Below are 19217 nucleotides of genomic sequence, written 5' to 3'. Positions count from 1 at the left end.
ACCCCGGGATCACACCCTGAGCCGAAGGCAGGTGCTCAACCACTGAGTCATCCAAGCATCCCAAAATCAAGTTATAAAAATAAAAATACTGATAAATTTTACTATGTTTAAAATTTTTTAATTGCATAACAACTTTATAACAAAATTTGCAATATGTTACAAAAGGTAAATTCTTAAATACACAGAGCTTTGAAAAAAACATAGGCTAAAAACCCTAAAGATAAAGGGCAAAAACACACATCACACAGACCTATGAAAGAAGACAAAAATGACTCTATATGTATAAAACCGTACTGAGCATATCCTGGTTTTTAATGCCAGTCCCCACTGAAAAGAAAGAGCTCCTTGGAGAAAGGGTTGATTTCAGGATTGGAACAACGTAGGTACAAAATGATACTGGAATATCTTGATATGTCAGAAAGTAAGTCAATACCCAGCACTATTGATGGGAGCTTTTCAATGGGATGCAGGATGCAGTGCATAGGAATCCAAGCAGCTGAATATGGGATAATTTGAGCCCCAAAATAAGTGAGGACAGTAATAGATTATAAACCGCTGTAAATGAGGTGTGAATTCATACCGATTTTAAAATTTGCAAGATTGCTTATTAGTTGCAAGGAAAAATATGGTAAGAAAAATGGGACAACAGCATGAAAGAGTGATTAAAATTAACATTGGCAGAGAGGGCCCAGATAAGCATCTTATGCCTCTAGAAGTAATATTCTAAGAAAGTTATCTCGTGGTATTATGGGGATACATAACTTGATGTAATGAAGAAACATGAGGATCCTCAAATGAGAAACATTCTGTTAAAAAGATGGGAAGGGAGCTGCATTATTCAGAAGTAATCTTCCAGATTACAGGAAACTAAGGAACAAATATGACCTGTGATCTTAGACTGAGGGGAAGAAATGCTATATAAAGGATATTATTGGGTCCATTGGACTAAGGTTGGTACATTGGGGAAAAGTATCGCATTGATGTTTAATTTCCTGAAACTGATAACTATGTGCTGTAATTAGGAGAGAACAATTTTATTTTTAGAAAATGCATACTAAATTTTGGGCAAACAAAAAGATATGGTGTATGTGACTTACTCTCAAATGATGTAGCAAAACGTCTATGTTTAGAGAGAAGTATAAAACAAATGAGGCAAAATGTTAATAATTGGCAGGTTAGAGTAGAGTACACAAGATTTCATTGTACTATTCTTCCAACTTTCCTAGAAGTTTGAGGTTCTTTCCAAGTAGAAGATAAAAAAAAAGACTACACTGACATACCATTTTTCATCTGTTATATTCGCAAAAACACTCTTACTGTTGGTCGTGCAAATGCAAAATGGTAAAATTTCTATGGACAGAAATTTGGTAATACCTAATTAAATTACACATTCACTCTTCTACCCATAGAATATACTCTGATGGTTTACCTCAAGTAGTTTTAAATGTATATGCACATGTGTGTAGGTTCGTTTATTATAGCAATACTCATAATCACAAAACATTAAAAACTAACTGTCCAAAGGAGATTGAGTAAACACACACATGTACAGCTGAAAAAAGAATGAAGAAAATGTATATGCACTGAAATGGAATGATTTCCAGGATATATTTCTGAATTAATAAAAGCAAAGGACAGAGAAATTTTAAATTATGTGTGGCCTTTTCTGTAAGAAAAACAAAATAAATATACTTCTTTACCTTTTCAAAATATACAAAGGAAAGATGAACCAGAGAGCAATAAAGTTGATTACCTGCCTACAAAGGTGAATGATGGAGCAGGGAAGGAAATGACATTTTTCCAAGTTAAAACTTCACATATAGTTCTTATATTTGGAAGCAAGGCAATTTTTTAGGCAGTCCCCAGAAATGAAATTAATCAGGTAAGCATAGCAGGAAAGACTAAAAACCAAACTCGACTTATTTCAATAAATAACAACACATTGAAGGAGGGAGCAATAAATAATCTAAGTAACTCTTAAACTCATTACTCTGACCTTCAGTTTAGGGAGATGGGACTACAAAGAAATTCTAGACTTATAAATTTGTTTCTTGTAGCTTATGGATGTTGTGCTTCTGAAACTATTTAAATGTATAAAAAGACTGAGCAAATGAGTACATGTAATTTGTGTGAGAGCCAGGGTTTTTCACTCTGAAAGAACAGAGTTCCAAATACAGATTTGGGGAAATAAGGAAAAACCCTGAAGTATGGATCAGAATTGGAGTTGAAAGTCTGAACTCATGATTTTCTAAGATACATACGTGTATACATATGATATGTCACATACACATAGGTGTATATTCCAACTCCCATCTACTGAAGAGCCCAGAGACAAGAGACCTCAATAGCAATGAGCACATGGTGTACCTGTATCTTTATTTCTGATATTTCTCACTAAAAGAAACCGGGACTCTTTGAAGAAATGGTTGATTCTAAGGTTGGGACAGGAAAATGAGTATAGGATAAGGCTGGAATGTCTTGTTATGCCAGAAAGTTAAGGAATTGCTCAATGATAGAGGCTTATTGGAATGACATGAGGCTTAGGTTCCCATTGGCTGAATCTGGAACAGTTCCCAGATAATTTAGGATTATAAAGAGTTACAAGCCACTGAAAAGTAGGAATCCATGAGTGGTGGGTACCCATAATAGAAAAAGAGGGATCTTCCCTACAGAAGAATGTCAACTGAAAATATGGAAGAAACTCTGGGGCTGGAAAATCAGTTACAGAGTGGGCAAGATAATCATTGGATGCTAAATCTAGAGTGAAATTTTCATGAACAGAATATTTGCATGGTCTCTAAGTATCTCCCCGTAAATTATTTACTAAAAGAGGGAAAATAGTAAGACAACAATGGAGAACCAGACCACAACTATACCAGATTTTCAAACTTCTCATAACTGATAAAAGGCAGGTGGAAATCACTTAATCTGGATTTGCTACTTTGAGAGACAGCATCAGTTAGAGAGTATTACAACTGGAGAGAAAAACCTCACATAAACCCAAAAGGTGGAAATAACTTCTTTTAGAAAAGGAGAGGAAATCTATTCGGAAGAATTCCAAATTGTGTGGATGCCCCACTATTAAGGAGAAGGGAGTATAGCTCCCCACTTCCTAAGTATGGAGTTGACGAAGTCCCTTAAAAAGTACAGTATGCAGGGGGGTTAGGAAGTCATTTTATAATGGAGAAAAACCTGAAAAATACTGCTGCAGGTAGAGGTGATCAAGGTCAGTACCAACAGAGGTGAGTCATGTGAATAGAATGTTTCCTTGTATGATTTGATACAAAGGGTACTTTATAGTACCTCTGATTTGTTTTCCGAAAACTACCCCAGTCTGTTCATGAGGAAATTATGAGACAAATCCTAGGAGAGGATCATTCAACAAAATACCTGACCAGTAGTCCTCAAAACTGCCAAGGTCATCAAAAACTAGGAAAACCTGAGAAACGGTCACAGCCAAGAGCTTTAAGGGCATGACAACTAAAAGTAATATGGAATTTTGGGATACAAATAGAACATTAAGTAAAAATGAAGGAAATGCAAAAATAGTTTGCATTTTCTAGCATTTTATATAGAGTTATACAGAATGTGCTCTTGTTTGGTTTTTCACTCGGCATATTTTGAGGTTTCCATGTTATGTGTATCACCTCATTCTTTTTATTGCTAAGCAGCAAGATGGAATCACTGTGGATATGCCGTAATTTGTTTACTCACTCACCTGTTGATATTTGGGTTTTCAATTTTGAGCTATTACAACTATTCATATATATGTATGTCTTTGGACATATTTTTCCATTTATTTTAGGTAAATCGGAGTGGAATGGGTAATATGTGGTTTACATTTAGCATTTTAACAAACTGCCTCTTTTGCAAAATGCTTTTGTTCTATTTACTTTCCCATCTGCAATGTTTTAGAGTTCCATTTACTACATAGACCATAGAGGGTTGTTTTTTTTTTGTTTTTTGTTTTTTAATTTGGGGCAATCTAATAACATCGATGTATAAGAGTATCTCATGGTTTTAATTTCCTAATGACCAGTGATGTTGAACATCTTTTCATGTCCTTATTTGTCATCCATATATCTTTGAATTGTTTGTTGAGATGTTGTGCCTGTTTGTTTTTTAATTGGACTGTTTCAGTTATTCATAGCCCTGTCTATATCCTAGATTCCAATCCTTTATCAGACACATGACTTGCAAATATTGTTGTCCAATCTGTGTCTTGTCTTATTCTCTTAATAGTAAGAGAATAAGGGAAGCCTGGACCAGTTTTTAATTTTAATAAAGTCTAACTTACCAGTATTTTTCATATATGGATCATACCTTAATGTTATACTTTAGATGTTATACCTAAAAATTTTATGCCTACCCAAGGTCATAAAGATTTTTTCCTATATTTTTTCTAGAAGTTATATAGTTTGAATTCTTACATTTAGGTCTGATCCATATTTTTTTTTGTAATTCATTTTTTTAAGATTTTTTTAAATTTATTTATTCATGAGAGACACAGACTGAGAGGCAGAGACATAGGCAGAGGGAGAAGCAGGCTCCTCACAAGGAGCCCCATGCGGGACTCGATCCCAGATTCCGGGATCTCAACCTGAGCTGAAGGCAGGCGCCCAACTGCTGAGCCACCCAAGTGTCCCTGTCATTCATTTTGAGTTAATTTTTACAGATGATGTAAAGTACAGATCAGAGTTGGGGGTTTTCTTTTGTTTTGTTTTTTTAATTTGGTAACCTATTTGATCCAGCACCTTTTGTTGAAAAGACTATCTTTTTTCCACTGAATTACCTTTTTTCTTTTTAACTTTTTTACTTGGATTTGACACAGTATTACATTAGTTTCAGGTATATGACATAGAGATTATTTTCCTCTTCCGTTTTTAAATTCCAAGATCTCGTTCACCAGTGATATCCTATTATGTCCCTGAAGAATTAATTCCGTTTTTTGAAGTTCTTTTTTTTTTTTTTTTTTTTTTTTTTATTGCTCTCTGTATTGCTTCTGTTTCCTATAGATTCTTCTTCACATTCTCCAAGGCCTTTCTTAAATGATTGATCGGTGATCCTTGCCTGTCTGTTCATACTTAAGGGTTAGTCACTAAGCAACTGATTGAACTGAATGAGCCTGGAATTGGACTTTTTGAGAAGTGAGATTCACTTGGTGATTGATCTCTTTTTAAATCTTCTCTCTCTCTTTTTTTTTAATCTTCTCTCTAATATTTTTTTTTTAATCTTCTCTCTAGTATTTTGGAGTGATACTATGATCTGTTTAAATGTGGTTTTCTTTTTCTTGTGTGTCAAGGGGCACTAGTGGCCTGGAACTACTTTAATGTCTCAACCTGGAAATTTCCATATTAACGGAATTAATTCTCATAATACTTTCTTTTTTTAATGTTAACAGCCTGTAACGTCGACACTAAGATGTTCGTAATCATTGACGCCCTGAAATTTCAGGGTTTTAGTCACTGACCAGGATAGTCAGAATAAGATGTTCTGTGCTGATATTTAAGGGTCAATAAATATGCATTAGCTCCTAACAGAACTGGCTGTAAAGTGGACAAGCTTACATGAAAACTATGGGTATTTGCATGGACGTGGGCTGTATGAATCTACTAGAACTTAAAATTCTAGCCTAAATAAATAAATAAATAAATTTCTAGCCAGTGTTTATTAAGTGTGCATTCCAGACACTGTGATAAATATTTCATAATGTCTTTCCTTTGCCCTCAGAAAAAAGGAAATGTATCACTTCTTTACCCTGGCCTTCAAGGGGGCCCCGTGATATGGTCTCTGTATCCTCTTCCAGCCTCATCTCTTATACTTCTCACGCTGGCCTTTCAGTGTGCCAAGTATATTCCAACCTGAAGGTCTTTGTCTTGTTCTTTGCTTTGCCTAGAACATCCCAGCACCAGCTATTCAATTGGCTGCCCTTTCTGGCATCGGAGTCTCATCCTACCAAAGCCTTTCCTCACCCCTGAATCTTAGCTGAGTACTCTTTACTCCTGCCTCAGTTTGACTCTGTCTTCATGTGGCCTTGCTTCGATTCCTCTTGCCAATAAACTAACCTTTGTGAAAAGCATGAATCTTGTTTGCTCTGTACACCATTCTATCTTCAGCCTCTGCTGTGAGATACACAAACGTCTGATAAATAGTTGTTGAATGTTGAATGAGTAAGAGAAGAGGCTCATAACTTGTTTCACAACTAAAGAACAGCAAAGCTGAGACTCAAACGCATGGCTGTCAGAATTCTACGCTCGTAGCACCACCCTTCACTCTGACAAGGACTCTCCCAATTCCTTATCACCTCATCAGTTCAAAATGTTGCTATACTTTCTTTTGGCATTGCCTTCAGAATCTTGTTCTTTTGAAATCTAGTGGTAGCAGATTTTGATTCTTTGAAAATACATTTGATTTTTTTTTAACTTTTTAAAGATTTTATTAGTTTTGAGGGAGACTCCTTGCCGGGAGCCTGATGTGGGGCTTGCTCCCAGGACCCTGGGATCACCACCGGAGCCAAAGGCAGACACTCAACTGCTGATCCACCGAGGCACCCCACATTTGATTTTTTTTTTAAATTCCTGTGGGTTATTCAGATTCAAATTTGTTAAAACTATTGAGGGAAATGGAATAATTACAAAGTAGCCACATACAATAGGGTTTTCTTTTTAAAACTGGATCTAAAAGAGAGTTCTAAAAGAAGAATACTAGGGCACCTGGGTGGCTCAGTTGGTTAATCATCTACCTTCAGCTCAAGTCATGATCCCAGGGTCCTGGGATATAGCCCCACATCAGGCTCCCTGCTCAGTGGGGAGCCTGCTTGTTCCTCTCCTCCTTGCTTGTGCTCTATGTTGCTATCTCTTCTCTCAAATAAAATCTTTAAAAAAAATTTTTTAAACAAAAAGATTATTATAAGAAGTTGGAGGTAGTAGCAACAGCATTGTAGCAGTTGTAGAGCCTCCTAAAGGGCCTTCTTTTAAAAGAGAGTATTCATTTTAGTATAAAATATTTCCATTGTTTGGGTTGAGAAACTAATTTTGTTGCTTTCATAGTTACACCTGATACAAGTAAAAATCAGTTTTCCGTTTTAGTACAAATGTTTCATACCTGTATACCTGAAATGCACCTGTATACCTGAGATGCATTTGCTTTTTGTTTTGTTTTGTTTGATTTTGTTTTTAAGATTTTATATATTTACTCATGAGAGAGAGGCAGAGACACAGGCAGAGGGAGAAGCAGGCTCCACACAGGGAGCCCGATGTGGGACTCGATCCCAGGTCTCCAGGATCACACCCTGGGCTGAAGGCGGCGCCAAACCACTGAGCAACCCAGGCTGCCCTGCTTGGTTTTATTTTGTCAGGATTTCATCTTTGTTATTGGTCATGGTTGGAAGTTAAACTAGCCAGGAAATAAAATTGTGCATAAAGAGTAAAATACTAAAAAATACTAACTGAAGGAAAAGAATAAGGATAGGTGCCAAACTCTAAAGATTCTTTGGTTGATACTTTTCACTCTAGTTGTAACTCTCTGTGTGTTTATATCTTTTTTTATTTTTTTACGTTTTCTTTTGCTGTTTCTTCTGTTTCCTTACAGATTCTTTTTTTCTGAAGATTTTTTTTCTCTTCGTTAATTTCCTATTTTCTTTTTACTTCTAATTAAACTTGAAGTTTTGCAGTGTATTTCAGGAAAGGTTGGAGTTGGCAATACTACATTTTGGTGGTTTGGGTGGCTTTGAGAGAGGGCATATCTTTTTGGAGGAACAAATGTGTAGCATTCACTGAAGATAATTGGTGCTTTTTTGCTTTTCCTTTAAAAAAAAAAATAATGTTGGGGTGCCTGGGTGGCTCAGTGGTTGAGTGTCTGCCTTCGGCTCAGGGCGTAATCCCGGAGTTCTAGGATTTAGTCCCGCATCAGACTCCCCACGGGAAGCCTGCTTCTCCCTCTGCTTATGTCTCTGCTTCTCGCTGTGTGTCTCTTCTGAATAAATTAATAAATTAATTAATTTTTTAAAAAAAAGAAAAAATTTTAGCTTGGAGTTTTTATAACCATTGTTTATACTAAGGGAAAAAAAGGAGACAGATACATATATGTACAAATGTTTTCTATAATTTTTGAAATATGTAATATCTATAAATTATCTCTAAAATTGAAAATTCTTAATCCAAAAAAAAAAATTCTTAATCCCTCCAGAGCTCTTAGCAGTGATTTTTGAAAGCATCTGTGTATTTTCTGGATGCTCTAAATTATTGTAGAAATCTACAGTTTCAGAGCTGAAAGGCAGATTGAGAAATCATTATGGGTATTTCATCATAACTTTAAAAAACATCATCTAATCTCCTTTCTTACAGAGAAATGACCCACCTCATTTATGGCAAAGCTTAAATTACGTGGCCTGATCCTATTCAGTGTTCTTACTGTCTCTGTTGATATTCTTATCAGTTAACATGATAGCTAATAAATTTGCACCTTGTAGAAGGGGAAGCCTCCGTTTTGAAACAAACATTTCATCACAGAATAAAATTATCATTTCTCAGAGCTAGATCTTCATTTTTCAGTTATCACTTAAACAATTTGAGCTAAGTTTTCCCAGGTGGAGGGCGGTGGCAGGGGGCGTGTCTGTGCTGTGTCATGTATTATTTGATTTCTTCTACTTTTAAGACTGAACATTCTTCACGCTCTGAAAGGAGAAGAGGAGACTCGTTCGGGATGTTTGACGGTTATGATAGCTGCAGTGAGGACACAAGTAGCAGCTCCAGCTCTGAGGAGAGTGAAGAAGAAGTTGCTCCTTTACCTTCTAACCTCCCAATTATCAAAAACAATGGACAAGTGTACACATACCCAGATGGTAAATCTGGCATGGGTGAGTATTTACAGCCTTCTGCTGTTACTCAGCTTCATGTTGGAGGTTATGTTTTGGTTCCATTTTTTCTGTCATTTACCTTCCTTAGAATTTTTCAAGGAGAAAAGAAACGCAGTCTGACACTTTGAGTTGTAGATAAGATCACTAGATTTCTGTTGGATCTCTTTATCTTGCCTACCTGCTATGTTCTGGTGGAAGGCAAGGAGAACAAAATAAAAACAAAAGGCTATTGAGAAACATAATGTGGACATAAATTCAGTCATTAGGTAGTAAATCCCCATGTAACTGAAAGTTTGCAGGATCACAGGTTTGTAGAGTTGACAGACATTTGCAGGGTAAAATCTCCTCTATAACAGTTCCTTCTGGGAAGTTTTCTTTTTAATACTTCCAGTGATAAAGGTATCTGTAATTACCAGAATATCCTTTATATTGCACCAAAATTACCCATCCTCTAAATTTGCCTTTGGGTCTTAATTTTGCCTTTTAAAGGTACACAGAAGGGGCACCTGTGTGGCTCAGTGTTTAAGCATCTGCCTGTGGCTCAGGTCATAATCCCAGGGTCCTGGGATCGAGTCCTGCATCAGGCTCCCTGCAGGGAGCCTGCTTCTCCCTCTATATCTCCCCCTCTCCCTCTGTGTCTCTCATGAATAAATAAAATATTTAATAAATAAATGAAGAAATGTACACAGAATAATCCTAATCCTTCTTACTATGATATCCCTTCACACTAGAACACTCTTTGGTAACTCTAGTTGTTGCTTCAGTGATTTCTCATAGTATCACAGCGATTTTAATTCATTGGTACATCCTGCTCACTGTCTTCTGGACATACTTCGGATTACATGGGAGTAAGGTAACAGCTTGTCCTATCTTGCTGGAGACTGTCCTCTTTTTAGGATTGTAAATCCCATATCCTAGAAAGCACCTCAGGCAAATGGCTGATCACCTATGTAATTAGAGCAGAAGGTAGTTCTGCCTTCATCGCCCTTTTTCAGGACACTGCATTTCTACTCATGCCACAGAATTGCTTTAGCTTTTTTTAAAGTAATACTGATTTTTGCATTTAACTGAAACCCTTCAGTCTTTCCTACAGCTTTACTGGTAAACCAATTAAACCAGTCTTGTGCATTTGCAGTTGACTTTTTTTTTTTTTAAGATTTTTAAGTAATCTCTCTACCCATTGTGAGGCTTGAACTTAAAACCCCAAGATCAAGTGTCAGATGCTCCACCAACTGAGCCAGCCTGACACCCCAACTTTCTATTTTTTAATAAATGATATGAGGTCGATTTGAATATCCTTTTAGGAAAGGCACAAGCAGGGGCCATGAGAACATGAAGGACAGGTGATGAATTCTCACTGGGTCCAACCAGGGAGGGCTTCACAGGGCAGGCAGCCTTTGAACTGGCTTAGAGACAAAGGTGGAAGCTGTGGGAGAACCCTGTGAAAGGAGGAACTATATGAGCAAAGATGGGAAGGTAGGACTTTGAAGGAATAATGCTGAGCCATTCAGTTGTGCCAAGCGCATAGATGACTGACCACAGGAAACGTTGCTGAGAGATGAAAGATCTGGAAATACAACCATCTTGGGGCCTGCCGTGTCTGAAAGCTTATTTTTAAATCAGTCAGTGAGGGCCTCCTGCGGGTCCTGGTTTCTGGTACTTGCTGTCAGCAAAGAGACTTCCTATTGGCAAAAGCTGAAGGACACACTCCCACTTCACTTGGGGGCCAAACCAGGTCATCTCCAAGGACATCACAGAGACTAGGGCACAGGGGAAAGAAGGTGGATCGGGCAGATTTGGAGTTAAGTTTTGGCCTTGGGCGGGCTTCTAACCCACTGAGCCTGTTTTTCCATCTGTACCGTGGGGGTGTGGTTACCTGCTAGGCGGGATGGCTTGAAGGCAAGTATGAGAGGAAGAATCCCAAGAAGCCCTGGCTGGGGTTGCATATACCAGGGATGCCTGGAAACACTGAATGGGAATAGGACCCAGCTTGTTTGATACCACTTAGATTCAGAAGTGAGTCTGCTGTGATATCATTCTGATTTTAACAATTGAAAAATGACTCAGGGCCTGAAAAGGGCCGAGGAGTGATCTCAAGCCTCCTCTCAAGTTGGGGCTATAGATGGACCTAATTGATGAGATCAGCTTTACATTTCTCTTAATAAAGGGAAGCGGAGTAGCAGTGATCGGGCTACACTAATTGTCATAGAACCTCAGCAGCCAAAAGCCAGGTTGAGAGGCCCGGCCATGGGTCTCAGGGCAGTGACGTCCCCTGGCCTGTCCATCAGGATGATGGGCAGCATGTATGGCTAAGAGGTTCCCCCTTTGGACATTGGTTGAGCTACACACTGTACTGGTCCTGGGAGACCTGTCTCTGAATGTGGCAGGATATCTGGGAAGAATTAGGCACCTCCTCAGTCCCCAGGCCCTGGATTTGGAAAGCTTCTGGGAGCTTTCCTTTTGAGACCTGCCAAGTTCCAGCACCTTTCCAGCTGCAGTTGATTTTTTAAGATTTATTTTTATTTATTTATTTATTTATTTATTTATTTATTTATTTATTTATTTATTTATTTATTTATTTGAGAGAGCGAGCATACATGCGGGATGGGGTTAGAGGGGCAGAGAGAGAAGCAGGCTCCCTACTAAGCAGAAAACCCACTGTGGGGCTAGATCCCAGAACCCTGGGATTATGACCTGAGTCAAAGGTAGATGCTTAACTAACTAAGCCACCCAGGTGCCCCTGCAGTTGATTTTTTAAATCCAAGGTTTAGGACTTTAAATTATTCCAGCGGCACCTGGGTGGCTCAGTCAGTTAAGCATCAAACTCTTGATTTCGGCTCAGGTCATGATCTCAGGGAGATGAGATCGAGCTCTGAGTTAAGCCTGCTTAAGATTCTGTCTCCCTCTCCCCTCCCCCTGCAAAATTAATTAATTAATCCACATCATCTTTTTCTTACTAAGTTTTGGTCGTCTAGAAACTTTTTATTTCTAATTCTGTCATTTAATATTGAAGGTTGTGTTGTATAATATTCTGGTTTTATATAATTTGTAGATTTGATAATGGTGTCCTATAGGCCATATTCTAGTCTTTTTTTTTTTTAACTTTTATTTATTTATTCATGAGAGAGAGAGAGAGAGAGAGAGAGGCAGAGACACAGGCAGAGGGAGAAGCAGGCTTCATGCAAGGAGCCCGAGGTGGGACTCGATCCCAGATCCTGGGATCACGCCCTGAGCCAAAGACAAATGCTCAACCACTGAGCCACCCAGGTGTCCCATATTCTAGTCTTTTGATTAAAAAGTTGAATTAGCATGCAACCTGGTACAGAGTCCTGCAGACTATCAAAAAACTTCCCATTCACAGGGGTACCTGACTGGCTTAGCTGGTAGACCATGCAACTCTTGATCTTGCGGTTGTGGATTCAAGTCCCACACTGTGTGTAGAGATTACTTACAAATAAAGTCTTTAAAAAAAAACTTCCTGGACAGCCTGGGTGGCTCAGCAGTTTAGCACCGCCTTCGGCCCAGGGTGTGATCCTGGAGACCCAGGATCGAGTCCCGTGTCGAGCTTCCTGTATGGAGCCTGCTTCTCCCTCTACCTGTGTCTGTCTGTCTGTCTGTCTCTCTCTCTCTCTCTGTCTCTCATGAATAAATAAAATCTTAAAAAAAAAAAAAAACTTCCTGTCATTTATCAGGACCCACCAGTTGTGGTCATCTAGTAAGTTAAAACCTACCTAGATATCTTCTGCTTCACCTTGAATTTCTCAATCGTTATTGACAAAGCTGCATGAGAGATTTTATCAGATGTATTAACTCCAAGAAAAAAAAGTTACTAACTCTATTAATATATAGTCAACCCTCAGGATCCCTGGGTGACGCAGCGGTTTAGCACCTGCCTTTGGCCCAGGGCGTGATCCTGGAGACCCAGGATCGAGTCCCATGTCGGGCTCCCGGTGCATGGAGCCTGCTTCTCCCTCTGCCTGTGTCTCTGCCTCTCGCTCTCTCTCTGTGTGTGACTATCATAAATAAATAAAAATTAAAAAAAAAAATATATATATATATATAGTCAACCCTCAACACAGGTTGGGAGTGCCGACCCCTCACATAGTCAAAAATCCATGTGTAAATTTTGACTGCTCAAAAACTTAATTACGAATAGCCTACTGTTGACCAGAAGCCTTACTCATAACATTAACAGTTGATTACCACATTTTATATGTTTTTTTGTATTATATAATATATTCTATCAATAAAGTAAGCTAGAGAAAAGAATATTTTAGGACAATCATAAGAAAGAGAAAATACATTTATAGTACTGTATTGTATTTATCAAAAAAAAAAAAAAAATCCACACGTAGATGGACCCATGTAGTTCAAACCCATGTTGTTCAAGGGTTAGCTGTTAGCTCTTGCCATGGTTTAGTTATACCAGTCCAGTAATATTATCACAACAGGAAATAAGGTTTATTGAAACTTTATATGTGCCAGGCTCAATTTTAAATACAAGAGATACAAAGAGAAACAATGTAAAATGGTCCCTCCCCTAATGGAACTTAAATCCTAGTTGTAGGAATTATAGTTTGATATGTATAATTCTTGACAAAGATTCACTATCCCTTGGGATCATAACCTCTTTACCTAGATGGTCACAGATTTTTTTAATTATCTATAATTTTCTATAATTCTATAATTATAATTTTATCAACAGAAAACCATTCAGTTTTTTCCTCTCCTTAAGCACTCATTTCTTCATCTCTCATCCTCTGGTACCTTATCTTTCTTCCATGATTTCTCAATAGATTTATAAGTACTGGTTAAACTATAGGTCTCTTCAGTTTAACTACTTGGGTGGGGAGAATTGAACTCAGGCAGTTGTTTGCTGTGTTACTTTCTGGTTGTTGTGGGTTTTTTTCCTAATTCTTTTGAAGAATAAATGACAAATATAGTTGTATTTATTTAATATGTACAATGTGATGATTTGATATATATACACATTGTAGAATGATTACCAAGATCAAGATAAGTAACCTGTCCATCTCTTCATATAGCTAGTTTTCTTTTTGTGTGTGGAGTGATGGAGAAGAACACAGGTATCTACTCTCAGCAACTTCCAGTGTGCAGTACAGTTGCCTCCATGCTGTTTGTTAGAGCTTCACGATTTACTCTTCTTATAACTGAAACTTTGTACCCTTTGACCTACCTGTAGCCCTCCCCTTAGCCTCTGGCAGTCACTGTTCCATTTTGTTTCTATGAAATTGGTGTTTTTGTTTTTTTGTTTTTTGTTTTAAGGATTCCATATGTAAATTATCCCAATATACTATTTCACTTAGCATATGCCCTCTAGGTTCATCCGGGTTGTCACAAATGGCAGGATTTCCTCCTTCTTTTGTGAACGAATAATGCTTCATTATAATGAATAATGTTGTATATATGTAAATATGCCACATTTTATATATCCATTCATCTGTCAAAGGACATTTAACTGTCATGTTTATTGTTTTGGCTCTATGACTAATGCAGTCAACATGGGAATGCAGATGTCTGTTCAAGATACTGATAATCAGTCAACTAATTATTGACAAGGGCACCAAGAATACAGAATAGGGCAAGGACAGTCTCTTTAATAAATGATATTGGGGTCAGCCCGGGTGGTTCAGTGGTTTAGCACTGCCTTCAGCCCAGGGTGTGATCCTGGAGTCCCACGTCAGGCTCCCTGCGTGGAGCCTGCTTCTCCCTCTGCTTCTCTCTTTGTGTCTCTCATGAATAAATGAATAAAATATTTTAAAAATAATAAATGGATTAGACTTCCATGTAAAACCTAAAACTAAAAATCTAGAAGAAAACATAGGGGAAAAGCTTTTTGACATAGGTCTTGGCAGTGATTTCTTGGTTAATCACCAAAAGTACAGGCAACAAAAGCAAAAATAAACAAATGGGACTACATCAAACCAAGGAGATCTGCACAGCAATGGAAGCAATAAATTGAAAAGACATATTACAGAATGGAAAAAAATATTTACAAGTCATATCTGATAAAGAATTTACACAACTCAGTAGTAAAAAAAACAAATAATCCAGATGAAAAATGGACAAGGACCTGCATAGACATTTTTCCTAAGAAAAATGGGTGGCTCAGCAATTTACCACCTGCCTTGGGCCTAGGGCGTGATCCTGGAGTCCTGGGATCGAGTTCCACATCAGGTTCCCTGCATGGAGCCTGCTTCTCCCTCTCCCTGTATCTCTGCCCCCTCCCCCATGAATAAATAAAATCTTAAAAGAAAAAAAACAAAAAAACATGTAGATACATGAAAAGGGCTCAGCATCACTAAACATCAGGAAAACACCAATCAAAACCACAATAAGGGGGGCACCTAGGGGGCTCCGTCGGTTAGGCATCTTCAGCTCAGGTCATGGTCCCAGGATAGAGCCCCACATGAAGCTCCTGGCTCGGTGAGAACCTGCTTTTCAACCTCCCCCTTTGCGTGCCGCTCCCCCTGCTTGAGCTCTCTCTCTCTGTCGAATAAATTTTTAAAAACACACATGATAAGATGCCTTACATCTGTTGGGATGACTGTTATGAGAAAGATAAGAGATAACAAATGATGAAGATATGGAAAAAAAAATTCATACATACTGGTGGTGGGAATGTAAACTGGTATATAGCCATTACAGAACACAGAGCAATTCCTCAAAAAAATTGAAACTAGAGCTGTCGTGACCTAGCAGTCCCTCTCCCAGGTAGCTGTTTATCTACTCTGAACTTCAGTTCTTGTGACCCTTCTAATTCTAGCTTTCAGATGATTGTCCATATGTGAATTTACAAAAGGGGCATATTAGTAGTCAAGTCTTGTTTTCCTCTGTTATCAAAGTGAATAATCAAGCACCTACCACAAACTCTGAACCTCTCCTTCTGGTCCTCTGAACATAACTTGAAAGAATGTATTACCCTTAGCATTTTTTTTCAAGACTTGGCTCTTTTTAGGTTGCACTTTGTGTTATCCTTAGTTGTGTTGCACTTCTTTTCATCTTTTGTTTAGAATCCTTTCAAAAGACTAGGGCTCTTAATATATATGAAAATGCCTGGCACATGGCGAGCCCTAGGACATATAAGTGGAATCTGCTTTCTATTTGTGGGTTTAGCCCCTTTGTGAAGCCTCTCAGACCTTGAGCTGTGGTCAGGCTTCCTGGAGCTGTAGCCAGGCATCATACCAATCTTTTCTCTAACTTTTGTGGAGGCTTTTTAATCATTTGTGTAACAAAAGACATGTTCTGTTTAATGTTTAAATTAAAAGCTTCAGATAAGGGATCCCTGGGTGGCACAGCGGTTTGGCGCCTGCCTTTGGCTCAGGGCGCGATCCTGGAGACCCAGAATCGAATCCCATATCGGGCTCCCGGTGCATGGAGCCTGCTTCTCCCTCTGCCTGTGTCTCTGCCTCTCTCTCTCTCTCTGTGACTATCATAAATAAAAATTAAAAAAAAAAAACTTCAGATAATAAGTTAGTAAACTGTTAGGTAAACGGGTTTGGTTTTATTATATGATCATGACACCAGTGTTTTTGTTTTCTTAATTAGCTACCTGCGAAATGTGTGGCATGGTTGGTGTGCGAGATGCTTTTTACTCCAAAACAAAGCGTTTCTGTAGCGTTTCATGTTCACGAAGCTATTCGTCAAACTCCAAGAAGGCAAGCATTTTGGCCAGACTTCAGGTAACGGTACAGAAACCTTCTTATTCTTTATTTCTTTAATTACTATGGCTTTCACTGTTTATCTGCCATTTGATTGTGATTCACTGCACTCCACCTCTACCCAGTTGACCAGTTACCACCTTATACCCCACAATTTTTTTTCAATATGTGGTCTCCAGAGTTTGTTCAGTCTATAAAATTGAACAGCTATTATAGACAAGGCATACTCTCCAAAGTAAACTATGAGCTGTTTGTGTAATAATGAATTGAAAATACTTACTCTTTTTTCTAGATAAGTATAAATATAATAAACACCTTGTTATATACAGAAATTGAAACCATTTTCCCCCTTGTTTTCTTTTGAGGTAACATCAAGATAGAATCAGTCATTCAATATTCGGGGGGAAATGATTTACCCTTTGGTATTCTCCATCATCTTTGCTTTGTAGTTTTGATTATAACCTATTTGATACCTTGAACAAATGTGTTTGGTTAATCCAACTAACCTTTTTGAAACGTTCATGGTATAAAAAGAAATCTTTCTTTTAAATGTACATCAGTGCCTACAAAATGGAGATTTGACCATTTGACTAAGTTGTTGCTATTGTATATAAAAGATGTTTTTAAGACATTTAACTGATTTCTGTAATATATTTGAGTGATCACATCTTTCTTACTCTCCTTTAACTTATTGTGATCATTACGTAGCACTAAAAGGATTATATAAATTCCCTAAATTAAGGAAATACATCACTTAGATGTATTTCTATATTTCAGATAGACAGTACGTAAGATCCTGAGCAGTGGTCTGTACCCAAATGGATGGCAGTTTGTCACACTGTGAATTTGGCCCATGATCATTTTGTCATTGATCTTTTGCGTTAGCACTAAAGGTATAAACCTCAGTCACTTGCTCTTTAAACATTAAATTATCTTCTCTTACCATATAAATAGCAATGCTTGGCAACCTGCATGAGTGAATAACCACTGGTTTTATCTAGTATAAGAAGGAATCAAGTATCCACCACAGCCTATATTTTAACATCTTATGGGATATAATTTTTTATTAACATATTAATTTGCATATTGCTGTTTTAGTCTGTGCCAGCTCTGCTACCCATGTTAGATGTCTACATCGTAGCAGAACTCCAAAAAACATTTCTCATGTTAAAATTCCTTGTATGTTTCCTCTGCTTTAATAATTTTCTAAACCCTTGATGTTACTTAAGCAGAATGAGTAGTATGCAATCAGGTTAATTTTTTCGGTGGAGGGGGGTGGATGAAAAAGAATCCTATTTACTTAACTCTTCTTGTTTTAGGGTAAGCCTCCAACAAAGAAAGCAAAGGTTCTTCAGAAACAACCTTTAGTTGCTAAACTAGCCGCATATGCTCAGTATCAAGCTACCTTGCAAAATCAAGCAAAGACTAAAGCAGGTAATACTGGTGAATGTAATAGAGGTGAAATATTTGATACTGCTTCATCTAATTTGAATTAATAACAGTTTGATTTTGAATTTTGTTAACTAAGCTATTTCTAGGCCCTACTAGTACATTATCACACGAGGCTTCCTGATAATGGTTTTGGTTTCAATAAATTATTCTAGAAGAGAGTAGTTGTGTTCACAAGTTCAGTGCTTGGGGCAGCATCCTTACCATTTTTTATTTGGTGTATCATTTTCCATGTACCGATTCTCTATGTTATGAATGGTGGGGAGCATTGTGGAGATAAATTTAACAGGCTTTGAAGGGAGAGAGGAGAAGAGAGTAGTAAGGAAGAGATTGAGGAAAGGATCACTTCTGATAGAAGATTCTTAACAGGAAGGCAGAAGCAGGGGGTGTAGGAGGGAGTAAAACAATGAAAAACCCTAGTGAAGGTGGCAGATACTGGATGGGAATCTCATTGAGGTGCCAGGTAAAAGCTGCATAGGGATGAAAACCTAAAATCCACCATGGCATTCTTTGTTATCCTGAACACTTCTGCTCTCAGCTGTTCTTTGCTGCTTATTACTAAAGAGCTCTTTCTTACTTCATTTCCCAGTTTATGCTGTGTATAGAAGAGTTAAACTATTTGTTTGCAGATAAGATCTATGCAAAAGTTCATGTTTATTTGAAAAGTTCTTAAATCTTTACAGGAAAAAACTTTCAAGATGATAAGTTAATTTTATAGCATTTCACATTTTCTTGTGAATAAAAGATTTGAGAATTGTAATATATCTAAATTTAATTTTTTTTCAACAGCAGTCTCCATGGAAGGCTTCAGCTGGGGTAACTACATCAATAGCAATAGCTTTATAGCAGCTCCAGTTACCTGCTTTAAACATGTGAGTATGGAATTTCTCATTTGTATTGAAATGCTTAGTCATTGTTTAAAGTCATTGTATCTTCAGCTTTAAACATAACACCTAAATGTCTTGTCTTTAGAAGATCTTTACTGTATCCATTGTCATAAAAATGTTTTTTTATTATACTTATTAGTAGCTAAAAATAACTTCTAGAAGTTTTACAAGTAAAAGTGTCCTTTAAAGAAATTATAATTTGAAATTTTCTTACTAAGCTGAACCATATACAGTTGCTGATTTTGTATAGCATGTGTATTGGCAGTGTTGTATGGTTCAACATAATCCTGTTACCTAAACCTTTGTGATCTGACCTGATAATTCAGAAAAGGATCTCCCTTC

The 19217-nt window shown here is 37.6% G+C and overlaps 1 protein-coding gene across 5 annotated transcripts in view; it reads left to right on the top strand.

The window, feature by feature from the left end:
- The window catches only part of MBTD1 (mbt domain containing 1), a 68817-nt gene that overhangs the window by 14891 nt on the left and 34709 nt on the right, over nucleotides 1–19217 (top strand). For 4 of the 5 annotated variants that reach the window (XM_055331854.1, XM_055331892.1, XM_055331872.1 and 1 more), the window contains 4 exons: nucleotides 8656–8857; nucleotides 16427–16566; nucleotides 17859–17973; nucleotides 18778–18860. In XM_055331854.1, the coding sequence (XP_055187829.1) occupies nucleotides 8656–8857; nucleotides 16427–16566; nucleotides 17859–17973; nucleotides 18778–18860 (540 nt within the window). The remainder of the gene's footprint in view (nucleotides 1–8655; nucleotides 8858–16426; nucleotides 16567–17858; nucleotides 17974–18777; nucleotides 18861–19217) is intronic. The other variant, XM_055331863.1, reaches the window with a different exon arrangement.

Source organism: Nyctereutes procyonoides, unplaced genomic scaffold, assembly GCF_905146905.1.
Source record: "Nyctereutes procyonoides isolate TBG_1078 unplaced genomic scaffold, NYPRO_anot_genome, whole genome shotgun sequence".
Classification (NCBI taxonomy): domain Eukaryota; kingdom Metazoa; phylum Chordata; class Mammalia; order Carnivora; family Canidae; genus Nyctereutes; species Nyctereutes procyonoides.
The sequence above is the reverse complement of the archived record's forward strand: the minus strand, read 5'-3'. Positions and strand labels throughout refer to the sequence as shown.